We start from the raw sequence: 17321 nt of genomic DNA, 5'->3' as shown, positions 1-17321 counted from the left end.
AGGAGGAGGAGGAGGAGGAGAATGGTAGGTAGAAAATGGATTTTTGTGTTTTTCAAGCACCAATATCTTCTTTTCTTTTTTTTTAATTGGTTGTTCAAAACATTACAAAGCTCTTGACATATCATATTTCATACATTTGATTCAAGTGGGTTATTAACTCCCATTTTTACCCCGTATACAGATTGCAGAATCACATCGGTTACACATCCACGTTTTTACATATTGCCATACTAGTGACTGTTGTATTCTGCTGCCTTTCCTATCCTCTACTATCCCCCCTCCCCTCCCCTCCCATCTTCTCTCTCTACCCCATCTACTGTAATTCATTTCTGTCCCTTGATTTTTTTTCCTTTCCCCTCACATCCTCTTATATGTAATTTTGTATAACAATGAGGGTCTCCTTCCATTTCCATGTAATTTCCCTTCTCTCTCCCTTTCCTTCCCACCTCTCGTCCCTGTTTAATAATGTTAATCTTTTTCTCATGCTCTTCCTCCCTGCTCGGTTTTTAGTTGCTCTCCCACCAAAGAAGACATTTGGCATTTGTTTTTTAGGGATTGGCTAGCTTCACTTAGCATAATCTGCTCTAATGCCATCCATTTCCCTGCAAATTCCATGATTTTGTCATTTTTTAGTGCTGAGTAATACTCCAGCCACATTTTTTTTATAAATGCCACATTTTTTAATCCATTCATCTATTGAAGGGCATCTAAGTTGGTTCCACAGTCTAGCTATTGTGAATTGAAGCACCAATATTTTCTTTCATGGCAGCATTATATGAGCCTTTTTGTGGGGTGGGGATTGAACTCAGGGGCACTTGACCACTGAGTCCCAGCCCTATTTTGTATTTTATTTAGAAGCAGGGTCTCACTGAGTTGCTTAGTGCCTCACTTTTGCTGAGGCTGACTTTGAACTCGTGATACTCCTGCCTCGGCCTCCCAAGCTGCTGGGATTACAGGCATGGGCCACTGCGCCCATCTATCTGAGCTTTTTAAACATGCATGAAAATACCCCATGAGTGTAGTCCAGAGGAGGGGCACCAACCCGGAGCCAACCGTGCCTCTATGTGCAGTTAACTTAACATGGGTGACGAGGTCAAAGCAAGGAGAAGAGAACAGAGATCTGGATACAGGGAGAGGAAAAGGAGGGGCCCTGGGAGAAGATGGGATAAAGACAGGGGGTGTGGGGGGCACTGCCATTTTCTCCCTGATTCCCAGAGTCACAGAAAATGACACCCACAGGGACAAACCAAGAAACAGAGCGACGGACTGAGAGTCACACAACAACCTGGGAGACCAAGAGACAGACCTGAGGGGGAGGAAGGAACTGGAAAGAAAACAGAGAAGACAGCCTGCATTTTATGGTATTTCTGGGCTCCATTTTGTCGCATTTTAAAAACTTAAACTTTTCATTAGGGAAAAGCTCACATGCATTCAAGAGAAGGGAGGATGGTGTGTGGACCCCACATATCGATCACCCAGTTTCGACACCTGTGGACACATGGCTTGTCGTGTTTTGTGACGTCCCACTCCTTTCCCACCCCACTGCCCTGGCATCAGGGGCTTCATTATTTTTAAAATATCTTTTTTAGCTGTAGTTGGTCACAACACCTTTATTTTATTTATTATTTTACGTGGTGCTGAGGATCGAACCCAGGGCCTTGCCCATGCTAGGCGAGTGCTCTAGCGCTGAGCCCCAGCCCCAGCCCAGGGAATTCATTTTGGAAAGAAGGTCTGCTTTCCCCCGTGGATTCTCACAGCTGTGTCCAGGTGACAGGGTGCATGAGTCACTCTGTCACCCCTTCTGCTGTTGTCTCATCTTTGTCCTGAGAGAGCTCAGACCACCCTATCCACAGGAGCGAGAAATTGAAGAGTCATGGAATCCGATGGCTGGAAGCCGAGGGATTGTGCAGGTTGTCGGAGCTCAAAGCCTGCTCCCTCCCTTGCTAACTTGGACAGGGTTCTTTTCTTTGCCTCGGTTTCCTCATCTGTGAAGTGAGGAGGTGAATAGTACCTTTCTCACAGAGCTGTTGAGGGGGTGAAATTAGTTAAGAAACAACCCTTAAACCATAGCTGGAATTTCAAGGGGTGTCAGCACACCATCTATCTGTTTAAGAAATAGCAGTGAGCCTCTCTCTACTGTGCCCAGGGATTGGGCACTTGGAGATGAGGAGAAGTGTCCCAGCCTTCAAGGAGCCTCCTCATCCAATGTGAGACACAGACCCTCCTCACACAGTGGACTGATTGCTGCGACAGTCTGTCCCTCTCAATTCACCAGTGACCAAGCAAACCCAGGGTTTCCTGAGGCTAAGGAGGCACTGCGTTGAATAACAGAGTTAGGACCCATTCAATGCAGTTTTCCTGGCCTGGCCTCTTCGTCAGAGGATCAGAGGAGGCCACTGGATGGGGGCAGGGATGGGGCCATTCTGGGCAAAGGTATGGGAAGTGTGAGATTGGTCACAGGGCCAGGCGTGGGTCGTGCCTTTGGCTACTGGTTAACCAGGTGGGAGACTGCAATCCACTGCATGGTCAGGGGCCAAGAGCAGGGGAGCCCTGGCACTCCCCGCCCTGCTGGTCATGACACACACTGGGGGAGGCTGGGGAGGACAGGAAGGAAGACCGAGGAAGGGCAGAGGTGCTCAGCCTGGAGAAGGGCCCGAAGGCTCTCAGGGGACACAGGCGCAGCAGCCAGCGTCTGCAGAGGCAGAAGCATATCTGGTGGTGTCTCCTTTCAGCTTTGCAAAGGGAGAAACACTTTTTTTTTTTTTTGGTGAGAGCTGCCCACAAGCAGGGAAGGATGGTGGGGAGAGAAGGATTGCTGTTCCTGTCAAGGTCACGAAGGGCATCATGTGACTCTCCTTGTATCTGATCCTCCTGGCACCTTGAAGGGTGGCAGTGGACCTCTTTCCAGGAAGAGAAGAACAAGGTCTAGAGAGGGGCATGGCTCGCCCAGGGCCACACAGCAGTTGTGTGGTGGGACTTGCCCTCAGGTCGGCCTAGCTCCAAAGCCAGCCCTTTCCCCACTGACCCAGTAAGAGGAAGTTGGCCTCGGGAGGTCAAATGGGGCTTCCTGGCTGTCCCATGGGGGATCAGGGGTGCTCAGAGGAAGTCAAACCTCACATGGGGTTGGATTCCAGAGCCCTGGATTCTGATCCTGTGAGCAGGAGCAGTTGGGGGTGTTTTACATCATGGTGGATGGGGTGGCGTGGGGGCAGCTCAGCCACATGCGTGCCCTGTGCCTCTCCCTCACCCTCCACCCTCTCCTTCCTCCTTCCCTCCCTCCCTTCCCTCCTTCTTCAAGCACTTGCCTGGATTTGTAATGTACTTTGACTCAAGTCAGAAGCCAGGGGTAGGGGTAGGTGGGGGATGATTCAAGTCCAATTTTGAATAAAACCTGCTTCTAGTTTTTGAAAACTCCCATGCCCTAAAGATGAGAGATGAGACATGAAAACCCCACAGGGAACTTGAGGCAGAAGTGCTAATGCTGCAGAGGGGCTGACGGAGGGGAGTGACCCTCCAACCCCCCCAGGGAAGGAGGCGGAGTGTCTCTGGTTGAGGGAGATGAGCCAGGAGGCCTTGGCTCCAGTTCCAGAAAGAAAAGATAAGGCCGAGATGAACTTTCCAAATGACCTCACTTGCTATTTACACATCTGAGCGAGTCCTGGAGTTTGGGGACCTGCAGTGTGAAGACACATGCTTGCTGAATGTGTCATGGAGTCAGAGGCCCTTGGGGATGGATGGGCCCCTAGCAGTCATCTGATCAGTTTCTTTCTTTTTTTTTTTTCAAACAGCTGGCTGCAACCAAAAGTGGGCTGTCAGGTGAATTCAGTGGTGTAGCATTTTGCAAAATGAAATGGTCAGACCAGAAATGATTTGACTCAAATTAAAAATATCAGAGAGCACCGAGCAGAGGAAGGACATTGTTTTATGAAGATTTATTATATACACACACATACCTGAACCGGGTCATCGCTGTAATTGTGCGTTGTGTGTAACACATAGAAATGTGACTTGTAGTCAAAAATTTTAGAAAGCCTGACCTAGCCCAATCTGTTCATTTTACAGAGTACGAACTTGTACAATAAGGAAGAGTGGCCCGAGAGAGAGGGCTGGCGCGATGGCTTCCTCTGTGCTCCTCACCCTAAACTTGGCTTTCCCCTAATACATTCGTTAATATTGACCCCATCCTCCAGTTTTGGAAATCTCATTCTTCTAGGCCATGCCCAAGGCCAGGGTCACATCTGCCAGCGGTGTGCTGGGAAATGTGTCATATCGGACTCCCCGAAAGGAAGGTGGCATCCTTACATATAAGTTGATTGTAAGTCATATTTATACAGCAGATATGTCACACAATTCACAAATTATAATAAAATATGCCATGATCTTTATTACATATTCCATCCTGCTGATTCATTTGCCCAGGATGCTTTCCATTGATTTTTGCTGTCCTCTCGTGCCTGTGGCCAGCCTATGTGACCACTGATAGATGAGGGTAGTTTTGACATGAACTTTGGTTGACACTTTTATTTACATTAGTGAGTAAGACAAGTGTGAAACAAGGAAGACGTAAGTCAGAATTTTGCTTGTAGTTGACAGGAGCTGCTTCTTTGATGAATGGGATAAAAGTTTTTGAGTCCTAAGAAATATTTTTAAAAAAATAGATACTTTTTGCTACTCACAGTGTAAAGGCTACAAACATAATATATTTTAAAATCTGCATTATTAACGTGTCTCCATTACTTTATAGACAATCTACAAAACAACAGTCCAACCCCTGGTTGGTAGTGACTGCCAGTTCTCACAGTGTTAGTCCTCCCACGTGACTCATGTCAGGCTGCAAGATGCCCCTGAGTGTGGCCGGGGAGGACACAGGCAATCACCTACCCTGACGCTGTGCTGCTCTCCTCTCCACACAATGTTGGTAAAGAGCCTCCAGTGCACAAGTAATAGGAAAAGGTAGAAAGTCATTAGGAAGGGATGACTTTGGAGTCTTTAGTACTTTTGTGTTTAATATAATTGACTTAAATATAAGTTTCTATAATTTAATTTGGGGCAGTTGTGGTGTTTAACCCCCTTGCGGAGTTCCTGATCAGGTGACAGTTGGTTCTTCCAATCTGGCTCCAGGCAGCCTCAGCACCACTTCCCAGCTCTGAGGTGGGATTCTGCAAGCTCCTGGTATTCACAAAGAACCCCCAACACAGGGGGTGGGTTACCAGGCATCCCACGGATACCTGCATACACAGACAGACAGACACACACACATAGATACACACACACACGGACACACAGACACACACACGTGGATGCACACCCACCTCTTCCTCCTCCCCTGTCCCTCCTCGGTACCAAACAAACTTTCTGCTATCCATGAGGTGGTCAGCATCCTGCCCACTGAGCCCACCGAGGGGAACCCGAACTGGTCCTGGGTTGCGTGGCATTCCCTGGTCACTGCCTCTCTCTGGGCCTCAGCTTCCTGAGGGAAGTTTCCACAGAAACATAAGAAAAACATTAATAAACATCTTCTCAGACTCTGCTGAATGGGCTCTGGACTAGACTCGGGGTCACTGATGGGTCAACGGCTGCCTGGACGGCCAGGGAACTCTGGGAACTGGGGCAGGGAGGCGGGTGACTGCAGGGACACTGGCTCTAACCTCGCCTCCTCCTGGTTTTCAGTTCCTCATTTTAAAAAGGGGCTAATTCAGCCTGCCCTGCAAGATTCTTACAAAGATTAAATTAGTTAATACAAAGAGTGGAGTGCCTAGGACAGAGGGACACACAGTAGAGTGACATCAGTCGACGGGGGCTATCTATCATGGGTTTATCCTATTACTACATGTTAGCACCAGTGGAAGCAGGACTGTGGGGGACCCTCCACCCCCAGGAGACAGTCCACGCTGGGGTGTTGGAGAGAGGAGATGGGAGTACAGGTGACTATGTTCTGGATGTATGAAGAGACATGTCAATTCGCAGCCTGACTCCATAGCTTTATATTCAATTTCTTTAACTTTGATGAAAGATCTGTGCATTTTGCTCTGTCCTAGGGCAAACCTTGCACATGTCACATCACTTACCGCTGATTTCACGGACAGTTTCCCTTCAGAATGGCCTTCCATTCTTTGGGACAGCATTCAGTCCTCCCCACTTGCAAATTCCATGCGTGTTCGTTCTTTGCTACCTACTCTGTGCTAGCCGCTGCTTTACTCCCTAGGATAGATACACAGCCGTCGAGCCAAACATCTCTGTTGTATTTTAGGTGGAAAATTCAGAAAAGTATTAAGAAAAAGAAAGCAGACGGCCTCCAATCCCACCACCAGAGATGACCACTCTCAACCCGGGAATGTAGTGTTTTATAATCTTTACATTTTTTTTGGTGAGCAGTGTATCATAAGCACGTTTTTGTCATGCCACTCTCAGTGTTAGGCCGATCTTGTAGAGTGACATCTGGCCACTGCCCAGTAACTTCAATAAGCCCACTGGGGCAACCCTGGGCTCACCAGGAAGCATATGAGAAATGGACTCAGGGGTCTTCTCACTTATGTTGACTCCAACACATGTGAATTCTGTACACCACAGTGACTGCTGGGCTGTGAGGTGAGTCAGGGGATCAGATTCTGCAGCTCTGGACTCCTGGAGAGCTACTTGTAGACCTCGCCTGAACAAACCAGTCGGTAAGACGCTACGAGTCTAACTCCTGACTTAGCCCCTCAATGCAGGAGACAGGCCCAGCAGCAAATCTGTCCAGGCAAGGTCACCCATCAAAAAGAATTAGATGAGTCTCTACATAGTGGCATGAATGATTTCCTTTATTTATTAAATGAAAAATCAAATTTAGTCTGATTCTGGTTTTTTGCTTAAAAAACAAAGTAGGTTATAAACATAATTTTGGAAGGAGAAAAGATTTTCATTTACTACTTTATATACTTGCAAATATATTGAAGGTTTTGCAATGAGCATATGTTACATTTAACATTTTATGCACACATATGAGAGAGGGAGGAAGATAAATTCTCCACACAATGTAGTCTTCTAGTTCATACCTTCAAACCCTTCTCAGATTATGTCCTTAGCTGATGTTTCTTAAAAGTAGAATTTCTGGAAATGGAATTGTTTCTTAAAGATTCTTGGTACATATTGCAAAATGAATTCTCAGAATGTAAATAAATGACCCCCAGTAAATAAATACTAATTGTCTTAACTTTCAATATTGCTGGGTAACTGTTTACGATAGTTCCCAATTTCATAGATCAGGTAGCATTTCATCTTAACTTTTTCTTTCATGACTAATTGAATTCTAGATATTTATTTACATTCATTTTTTACTATTTAATTGACATATAATAATTGTAAGCATTTGTGGTACACAGTGGAAGATTTCCATGCCTGTACAACGTGTAGTGATAAATCAGGACAAATCAGTCCCCTCAAACATTTATCAACTGTCTATGAAACATTTATCCTGTATGTTAGGAACATTCAAAATTCTCTCTTCTGTCAATTCTGAAATATACAACAAACTATTGTTAGCTATAGTCACCCTTCTGTGCTATATAATACTAGAACGGATTCCTCCCATCCTACTGTACTTTGCAGCCGTTAACCTATGTCTCTCTATCCAACTCTGCTCCTTAGACCTAAACTTATAGAATTTTAGCTGCTTTAGCTTTCACATACGAATGGGATTATGCAGCATTGCTCCGTCTGTGCCTGACTTCTAACGTTCCCCAGGCTCATCCATGTAGCTGCACGGCAGGATTTCAGTCTTTACTGTGGCTGGATGGTACTCCATTGTGTATATGCACCCTATTTTCTTTACCCATTCATCTGCCAGTGGACACCTGGGCTGCTTCCGTATCTGGCCCATTTTGAATAGCAATGATCTTGGGACTGCAGATGTCTCTGCAATACACTCTGAATTTCTTTCTTTATATTTTGGTGCTGTGGTTGGGACCCAGGGCCTTGTGTGTGCTGGGCAAGTGCTCTACCACGGAGCTACATCCCCAGCCCTGAATTCCTTTCCTTTCGATGTGTCACCAGCCATGGGGTTGCTGAGTCCCATGAGAGTTCTGTATTAGTGTTTGGAGGAACCTGCATACTGTTTTCCCCTCTCAGCTGTACAAATGTGCATTTCCACCAATACCGTAAAGCCTTCTCTTTCCTCCTCATCCTCGCCAGCATTTGTCATTTGTTGTCTTTTTGATCGTAGCCATTCTAACGAGGGGGGCTAACACCTCACTGTGGTTTGGATCTGTGTTTCCCTGGAAATTAGTGATGTTTAGCACTAATTTACACTTCCATGTACCTCGTGGCTATTTGTGTGTCTTCTTTGGAGAAATGACAATTCAGATCATTTGTCCATTTTAAATTTTAAGTATTTAAAAATATTTGTGGTTTTTCCTCTGTTGGTGGCTTACTAGTCTTTGGATCTTTTTGTCTTCATGGTGGGTCTCTATTTACCTTCATTTTCTCCTCTTCTTGGTCATTTGTTGGGAAGATTGAATTTTTCTCCCATATATACTTTTTAATATAATGGTTTACATTCTCTATATATGTGCTGAGTATTGAACTCAGGGGTGCTTAACCACTGAACCACATCCCCAGGCCTTTTAAAAAATATTCTATTTAGAGACAGGGTCTCAATAATTTAAGGCCTCGCTAAGTTGCTGAGGCTGGCTTTGAACTCGAGATCCTCCTGCATCAGCCTCCTGAGCAGCTGGGATTACAGGTGTGCGCCATGGTGCCCTGCTGATAATTACTTATTTAGATCTTAACAGTGTTTTACTAACTTCTTTGATGACGGTTGCCTTTAAATCCTTCTCCTTCCGCACAGATCCATTTTGTCTTGTTACCTGGGAATCTTGTCTTACTGCTGTCTTCAGAAGACCCCATTCATCACTGTGCTCTGCTGCCGCCCCGTTCTGCTCCTCCCCCCCCCCCAATTGCTGTGGGCGTGGAGCCTTCCTGCTTGGCCTACGGTCTGTGGTCATGTTGGGTGGTGCCTTTTCTCTCTGCTAGAGTCCTAATTGCTCCCCACTGTCCAGAGTTTTCTAGCAGTTTCTGTGCCCCCTGGTAGATACCTCTCTTGCTTGGAAACATAACTGCCTGCCTGCCTGCCTTCCGCTTTGAGGGTTCACATGGAATGGGGAGACTGGGGCATGGGCTCAGCTTACCTTCCTAAGAGCAGAAGACCGATGACAGTTCCATGACATTTCTGACAGCTTGAGTCTCACCCACCTCCACCCCACCATTTACTGGAGGTTTTAGAATTATGAGGACTGTGTCACCTCATGGGATCCTGGAGAAGTGCTCTTCCCTGAGGCTTTGGAGGGGACAGTAGTCACTGCCAGGGAAGGAAGCCCAGGAGATGGCCGGGTGGATGCCACAGGGGTCAGGGACGGCAGGAGTAAAGATGCAATAGAGTGGGCTTTGGGGGTGTTGTGAAGTCAGAGCAGCAGAACAGAGTACAGTGGGAACCCCAGAAAGGAAGGAATCCCTCTCACAAAGAAGCCATGAAATTGAGCGCGTAGGTGCATGCCTGTAATCCCTTTTGCTCAGGAGGCTGAGGTGGGAAGATCTCAAGTTCAAGGCCAGCCTGGGAAAGTTAGGGAGATCCTTTCTCAAAATAAAAAATTAAAAGGGCTGGGGAAGTATCTTAGTGGTAAAGCACTTCTGGGTTCCGTCTCCAGTACCAAAAAAGAAAAAACAAGTCATTCCACTATGTCCGTGTATCTCAGACATGAGCCCCACCACCTGTCCTGCTGACACGGGACCAGAGAGGCCAGTCTGTGGTGTAGTCCAATAGCCTCTCTCCTGCCCCAACAGCCCAGCTGGTGCTTCTTGACCTTGACCATGGGAAACTATGTCCATAAACAGATTTTCTGGGAAGCTAGTGATGGTTCAGTCTGAGGTCTCCTTGTTTGTACACTTCCAAGGCTCTGGGAAGGCGGAGGGACTCTAGTTAAGTGTCTACGTGGTCATAGGTTTTCCTTAAAATGTGAAAATGTAAGATCTTTCTGTAGTTATATTTTGTATGTGGTGCTGAGGATCGAACCCGGGCTGCACGCATGCCAGGCGAGCGCGCTACCGCTTGAGCCACATCCCAGCCCCCTGTAGTTATATTTTAAAAGAACACCCAGATTACATATTTTGGGGCTCACATAACCTGAATCTGTCCCTGCTTGTGTCATCAACAAAAGAAGGAATTCATTTCGGTTACCAGGGAAGTTGAATAAATCATCAAGCTGGAGAGAGAAATATGAAAGAAAATCAATCCATTTAGGGAAGACACACCACAAAGGAGCATCCCTGACTCAGAGAAAGCAAAATTTTAAAAGATCAGGTGGTCTTAGTGGTCAACAAGCCAAACTCCTGTCGGGGATGTTCAAGGCTGAGGAGTCCGTAGCAGTGATCGACGATGTGGTTTTTGGCCCTTTTCCAGAACCAGGCAGCTAAATGGCACCTGCACCAGCTCAGTGGACATGGAGCTGTTTCTCCATTACTCCATCATCCCATCAGTAAGTAAAGACCGGGGAGGGACGAAGAGGGGAGAAGAGTTGGGTGGCTGTGTGACACAGGCCCCTGGAGGGCTGAAAGCTCAGGGGAGGGACATCAGCAGAGTTTCTTCTAAAACCTTCATTCAGTTTCTTACATTATACACCAATCTCATAGAAGAAAGATGTAAAGAATTCAACCATCAGCGATATCGGATAGAAGACGGAGCCTGTGCAAAGGCCCTGTGGGGAGAGAGGAGATGGAGAGCGTGAGGAGCTGAGAAGGCCAGGAGTGGGGAGCCCAGGTGGAGGAGTCTGGGGAGCAGGGCAGGGCCCAGATAGGCACAGCCCTGTGGGGCTCTCTGTTGAGTTCTGTCATCAATCAGAGGACAAGGGAAATGACCGAGGGGTTTTCAGCGTGAGGGTGGCATGGTCAGATTTGTGTTTTTAAAGCTCACTCTGGTTGCAGTGTGGAGAGGAGGCTGGACTCTTTTGTGGGGCTCAGGGAGGGCAGCTTAGGTCCTCCTAGATGAGGGTGGACAACTTGAGATGTTGGGAGTGAGAGGACCTGCTCATGGGTGGGGGAGGGAGGTTAGAGTGAGCAGAGGTTGAGGATGACTCCTGGGTTTTACTTGCACATCTGGAAGGGTGGTGGCAGCTGCCATTCACTAGTGATGGAAAATTAGAAGAGATCCAGGTTTGGGGTGGATGAAACCACAAGGCAGGGAGAATATCATGAGTTCCATTTAAGACCCACTGAATTTGTGATGCTTCTTACAAAGAAATACCGAATGTGTGCTTGTATAGTTATGAGCTTTGGAACATGAGACATGTTCCATGTATGAGGACATGACCGAATCCACAGAGCAAATCTCTGACAGTCACCACTGCCTTTTCACAGATGAAGAGACCGAGGTTCAGGGAAGTTAAGTCTCCCTTCAAGCCAGTGTGTGGGAGAAACCAGGTTTGAACCCACATCTGTTCAGGGCAACACAAAAGAAAGCTCACTGCAAAACATCCGGTAGCTCAGGGCCACAAAGTCAGACCCCTGACTCTGCAGTGTGAGGTGACAGGGACGCTCTGCATGCTGGGCTCAGCCACACACCCTCTTTCAGTGGGGACACTGAGGCCCAGCTGAAGATGAACAGGTCCCACTGACTCTCCATCTTCTCTTCTACAGCTTTTCATCATTTTGGTCTTGTCCCTCCTACAAAGACGAGAGCATGGTAGACAGACAGACGACACTTCCTACCTCCTGGGGAACCACTTTGGAATCATCGTGTGAGTTGAGTCGGGGTCAGCCCCTACAGCTGGGGGTACTCTGTAGTTGTGACCAACATCAACTTGAGGCCAGGTAGCTCCCAGGATCCATGCACAGTCCTGCGTGTCCCTTCTCCAATCCAAACAACACCCGAGAGATGAGAATCCACTTCTAAGCCATCGCAGCCCTGGGTGCTGAGATCTGCAGGAAGGAGACTAAGAGGACTCAGACTCCTGTGGAAAAGGCCTTCCCACGTGGAAGGTGTGGCCATCTCGGGGAACAGGAGGAAGAGCGTTCCCTGTGACTGGAGGCAGGGAGTCTTCCTGGCGGATGGTGCCATGAGTCATGTGCCAGATCTTGCTGCACCAGGGGAGCTTTCTTTAATTTTCCCCCCCTCTGTAGTTTTTTTAATTGGTGCATTGTGACTGTCCATAATGGCGGGATTCATTGTTACGTATTTGTTACATGCACAAAATATAACAATATGACTTGGCCAATATCATTCCCCAGTGTTGGAAAAGTCCACACCCAGTGCAGGTTTTCAGATGTGCAAGTTGTTGAATTGAATTGCATCCTAATCAAGACGCCACTGGCAGTACTTACAAGCCATGTGAGACTTGGTTTCCCCATCTTTAAAACAGATGGACACCCCTATTCTGCTCATCACAGTGTCAATGTAGAGAGCAAATGAAGAAATGCTTTATAAGCTGTGAAGTGCCACAGGCACAGGAAGGGTTATATTTCAGTAAATAACCCCTTTCCACTACTCCACGGATCCCCCTTTGGTTTCCATGTGATGCCCACCACCTTTGTTTTCCTGTTTCCTCTCTACCTTCCACATACCAGGGGAGCTTTCAGGTCCTTTCTAGTTCTGCCATTCTGAGTCACTACATTCCTGATCATATTTTTTCTTGGGTTCTATGTTGCCCCATTATCCCCAACCATTACCATCACCATCACCATCACCATCATCACCATTACCAACATCATCATCACCATCATCATCATCACTACCACCATCATAATCACCATCATCATCATCATTACCATCATCACCATCACTATCATCATCACTGTCATGCAGTTAACATTCATTGCACCCTGTTTGTGACCCGGGCCCTAAGCCACTTGCCTTGCATTAGTTTCCTAAACCCTCTTGGCAATATAGCGTCGTGGAGGCCATTATCCTCATACCATGGATAAGAAAACTCAGACTCAGGTTAAATGACTTGTCTAAAGCCATAGAGCTGCAAGTGACAGGAGCTTTAACCCAGACTGGTTTGGTATTTTTTCCATCTCCCAGTGTCAACGTGAGCAGGTTCAAGCTAGGGACACCCCCAGAACTCATCGCTGGGCTCTGGAGAAGGAAGAGGAAGCCAGAATGTCAGGACTGAGGCTGAGGTTGACCCTAGATGCCAGAGAGGGAAAAATCCAACCACCAAGTCCAAGGGCACCTCACACCAGCTCTGAGCAGCAGTTAGAGGATTCTGGACACTCCCTGGGACATTTGACCCCTCCTAAAGCACCAGGTGTAAGCCACACTGGGGGAGGCAAAGCTGAGGTTGATGGGTAAAGATCTCAGACCCCACCCCTGGCATTTGACATGAAGGGGCTGGTGCAGGACTTGATAAGAAGCAGGAATTCCATAGCAATTGTATTAAACTTCTCTGAATTAAATTGACCAGGGCACATTTGACTTGCTCCTGGCCACTTTCCCATCCTACTTCTTTTCATGATGTTTGCCTCCATCTTTACTGAACAATAACTCCATGTGCATGTGGCCCTCCACAGATTACCATTTGCTCTCCACAGTGGCACTCTGGTGAGCAGAATGGGGTATCCATCTCTGTTTTAAAGATGGGGAAACTGACTCTCCCGTGGCTTATAAGTACTGTCAGTGGCATCTTGATTGGAATGCAATTCGTTCAACAACATGCACATCTGAAAACCTGCACTAGGTATGGACCCTTCTCCAAGGTCCTGGGCTAGGTCCCGCCCCAGAGGAGTTGATAGTTTATAGTTGGAGTTATTTACTCTGGTCTAGACCAAACTCTCCTGGCTGGAAGAGACAGACGTGCATTCAAGCTTAGTTACAGGAAAAGAAAAGAAAAAATTTGAAAATAAAAAATTTCACAGAAACCAGAATGGCCTAATGAGAACTGGTCTCTAGAGCTGGGAACCTATGGGAGATTGGCTCTTTGTCTTTCTGTCCCTGTGTCACCAGGGCCCCTCAGCATTATTTTGCTGTATTCCTCTCTGGTAGCTAGGATCTCTGACTTAGGATCTCTGTGTGGCATTGACTCTGATCCCATCATGATGTGACTTTCCAAATTAGGATAACGACCTACTTGCTCATAGCCCAAGGGCCACAAATCCAAATACAAGAACAGGCATCCACCCGGCTCATCCAAAGTCAGGCGGTGACCCTGCCAAGAAGGCATGGTCGTATAGGGAAGGCAAATTTTTCTCTTTACCCTCTTAAGGTGATTCAGCTGGGTCCCAGAATTAAATTGACATAAAAGAGATCCACAGGACAAAAGCATGCACATTGATTTAACATAAATTTTATGTGACACAGGAGCCCTCCCAAGGAAATGAAGGTCCACAGAGGCAGCTAAAGTGGAACATGGATATATTGAATTGGATCCAAAGTAACACATTGTGGAAAAGTAACTAAATGATGTGAAGATTAGAGTTATGTTAATTAGTTCCGAACAGAATTCTCCAATCTCAAATTCTCATCTTTATGATAAGAATGCTATTTTTCTCCTATAGAGAGGGAAATTTCACGTGGGAATTTCACCTCCTGTGTTGAAGTAGCAACATGAAGGTCAGAGTTAATATTCTTGTGCCTTCAGGTTTAAAAGTGTATTTAACTCAAAATAATCAATGTGCTAGAGTGGTATAGGCTTAGTTCCTTCAATCACCTGGCACCAATGTGGCCAGAGATACCCAGACCCCATCAGATACACTGAGAGAGAATTCTCATGGGACATATTTGGGTCCAGGGAAGGTTCCCCAAAACCTGTATAGGACACTTTTGTTGTTCTACCAAGTCAGTCATACAGTCTGTGTCTCCTAGACCACACGTGTCTCATTTTGCCTTATGTCGTGGCTACTAGTGTCCTTGCTGTGTCCCCTACTGAACTTGGAGCTCCTCTAGGGAAAGAATTTTGTCTTCCTCACTTCAGTCTCCGGAGTTTGTGTCTAGCTGCAGGGCGGGGGACTAGCTCTGAGGGGACCTCCGAGTTGAGTTTCGTTTATAATGAAGAGTTTACTCTCCAATCATCCCCCTTCCAGATGAGATGGCTACTTTGGAAACAATCTGTGGGAGTGTCTCAGAGTCATCTTCTGTCCTCATGAGCTGCTTCTGTTGTCTGCAGGCCTCTGGACTTCGTGGGGACTTTCAGTAACCGGTGGTCCTATGGAATCGCCTTTGGGGCCACAGCCAATAAGATCATGTTCTTGTTCTCAGAAGGCTACCAGCCCCTGCAGGTCCCGCAGTGGGCCCAAGGTACAGGCCGCCTCACTCCTGCTGGGACTTCACCATGGACATTCTTGCTATCAGGGGCCACAGGGGTTCTCTGGGGACAGGGGGTTAACATTGTGAACTGCCGTGTTCTTCCCGGCCTGTGACTCGCCCAGGGTCAAGACCTAGCTCACAAAGCCCTAAACCTGGTTTGTGGGGCTTTCCCCCAGCGAGGTTCAGAGACCCTTTAGACGTGATGTAACAAGGGAGCAGGAAGTGGGATCGTCCCCCCCTACACCCGGCTGCTCTCCTGAGTCCCAGCCTTGCTGCCTCTGGTTATCAACAGGCCTGGGATTCCTCCTCAAAGCATGATGTTTGCTCCTTCGGCCACTGGCTCCACTTCCCATCCACTCCTACCTCCCGCCTCATGCTCCATCCGAAGAAGCGGGTCTAATTTACAGGTTCAGGGATTTCCTAGACAATTCCCGAACCTCTCTGCCCAGCCCATTTCCCTCTCGGGGGCTCTAAGCTTAAAAGATCAAATGCCTACCAGGCTCTCGTCCATCTTCAGAACCCAAACGGCATCTCACTGGACACCTGTCAGAAGTACCCAATTTGAGAAGTTTTAACCAACCCATGAATCCAATGCCAAAATCAAGATAAGGGACCCAGAAGTTTCCTTATTCCCCTTTGTGACCTCTGATTCCCTGTGGCCTCCTGTCACTGCTCCATCTCCAAGAAGCCACCTACCTGCTTATTTTGAATGTCCCAGGATTTTGTATAAATGGAATCATCTGGAATGCCCTTTCTTTTCTTTTTTTGACCTGGCTTCCTTCACCTAGCATAATTATTTTGCAATTCATACATGTTTAGCGTTCATCAATAGTTCATCTTTTTAAATTGCTGAGCATGTTTCACTACCTATCACAGTTGATCCACTGACCTGTTGATGAACATCTGATTTATTTCCACTTATTGGCTATTGCAAATAAAGCTGCTATAAACATTTGTGTACAAGTCTTAGAATATGTCCATGTTTCCATTTTCTTCAGGTAAATAAATATGAATGGAATGGCTGGGTCATATAGATCATACAGTAGATCATGCTTTTTAAGAAACTATGTAACTGTTTTTTAAAGTCATTGTAACCATTTTTAGATGGCCACCATGGTATGTGAATTCTAGAATTCCTACATCCTTGTCAGCACTTGGTATGGCCAAACTTTATTTTTAGCCATTCTGCGTGGTATGTAATGGCACCTCATGGTGGTACTCCTTTGCATTTTCATAATAATGGGGCTGAGAGTATTTTCGTGTGCTTATTTGCTGTTGTTATACCCTCTTTGATAAAGGTTTAATAACAATGATTCTGTCCAAATCACTTAGCTAGTTTTGAAAATTGAGATTTTTGTTTTCTTATTGAATTCAGGGAGTTCTTTATATATTCTAGGTATAAGTCTATTATCCAATATATGAATTGAAAATGTTTTCTCCCATCTCTGGCTTGTACTCTCATCCTCCTAACAGACTTTTGAAAGGCTGACCCCTTTAATTTTGATGAAATCTAATCGACTCTGTTTTTCTTTTATGGATCATGCTTATGGTATCATATAAGAAATTCTTGCCTAAACTAAGGTCATGTAGATTTCTCGTGTTTTTTTTTTTTTTTAACATTTGGAGCTTTGATACCTTTTCTTCTTATGTTCTCGGAGCCTCTCCCAGGATCAGCTCAGAGTAGACACTTGGTACAGGTCCTCCTGCATGAATGGATTCTCCTAAATCCTGTTAGAACATCTCAGAGCTGGGGAGTGGCAGGACCCGTATGCAGAGGGTGTGCTGTAGTGTACACAGCATGTCCCTCTATGTTGCTACTGTGCGTTCATGGTACTGTATTCTCGTAGTTTTTGTGAGTGTCTTTCTGTGGTCTGTCTCCACCTGTCATACTGTGAGCTAATCACCTGCAGGGATCGAATCTTCTTCATCTCTTTAGAAAGCCCCCTGCCTGCCCAGAGCAGGACCAGGAAGGGCCTGTTGCAGGAATGGCAGGCTCTGCTCCTCCTTGGGTGTAGCCTGGAGCTTCTCCGCTTTCCCCAACTTGAGGTCTGTA

General features: G+C 46.5%; 1 protein-coding gene across 11 annotated transcripts in view; it reads left to right on the top strand.

Annotated features, from left to right (window-relative positions):
• Nucleotides 1-17321, top strand: part of LOC107147774 (stimulated by retinoic acid gene 6 protein-like) — a 42959-nt gene that overhangs the window by 3358 nt on the left and 22280 nt on the right. For 4 of the 11 annotated variants that reach the window (XM_048783331.1, XM_048783332.1, XM_048783333.1 and 1 more), the window contains 3 exons: nucleotides 10433-10508; nucleotides 11665-11765; nucleotides 15129-15259. In XM_048783331.1, the coding sequence (XP_048639288.1) occupies nucleotides 10433-10508; nucleotides 11665-11765; nucleotides 15129-15259 (308 nt within the window). Of the gene's footprint in view, nucleotides 1-1215; nucleotides 1362-4744; nucleotides 4941-5731; nucleotides 6337-10432; nucleotides 10509-11664; nucleotides 11766-15128; nucleotides 15260-17321 lie in introns of those variants that run through there. The other 7 variants (XM_048783335.1, XM_048783334.1, XM_048783336.1 and 4 more) reach the window with 6 other exon arrangements.

This window comes from Marmota marmota, unplaced genomic scaffold (assembly GCF_001458135.2).
Source record: "Marmota marmota marmota unplaced genomic scaffold, marMar, whole genome shotgun sequence".
Taxonomy (NCBI): Eukaryota; Metazoa; Chordata; class Mammalia; order Rodentia; family Sciuridae; genus Marmota; species Marmota marmota.
The sequence above is the reverse complement of the archived record's forward strand: the minus strand, read 5'-3'. Positions and strand labels throughout refer to the sequence as shown.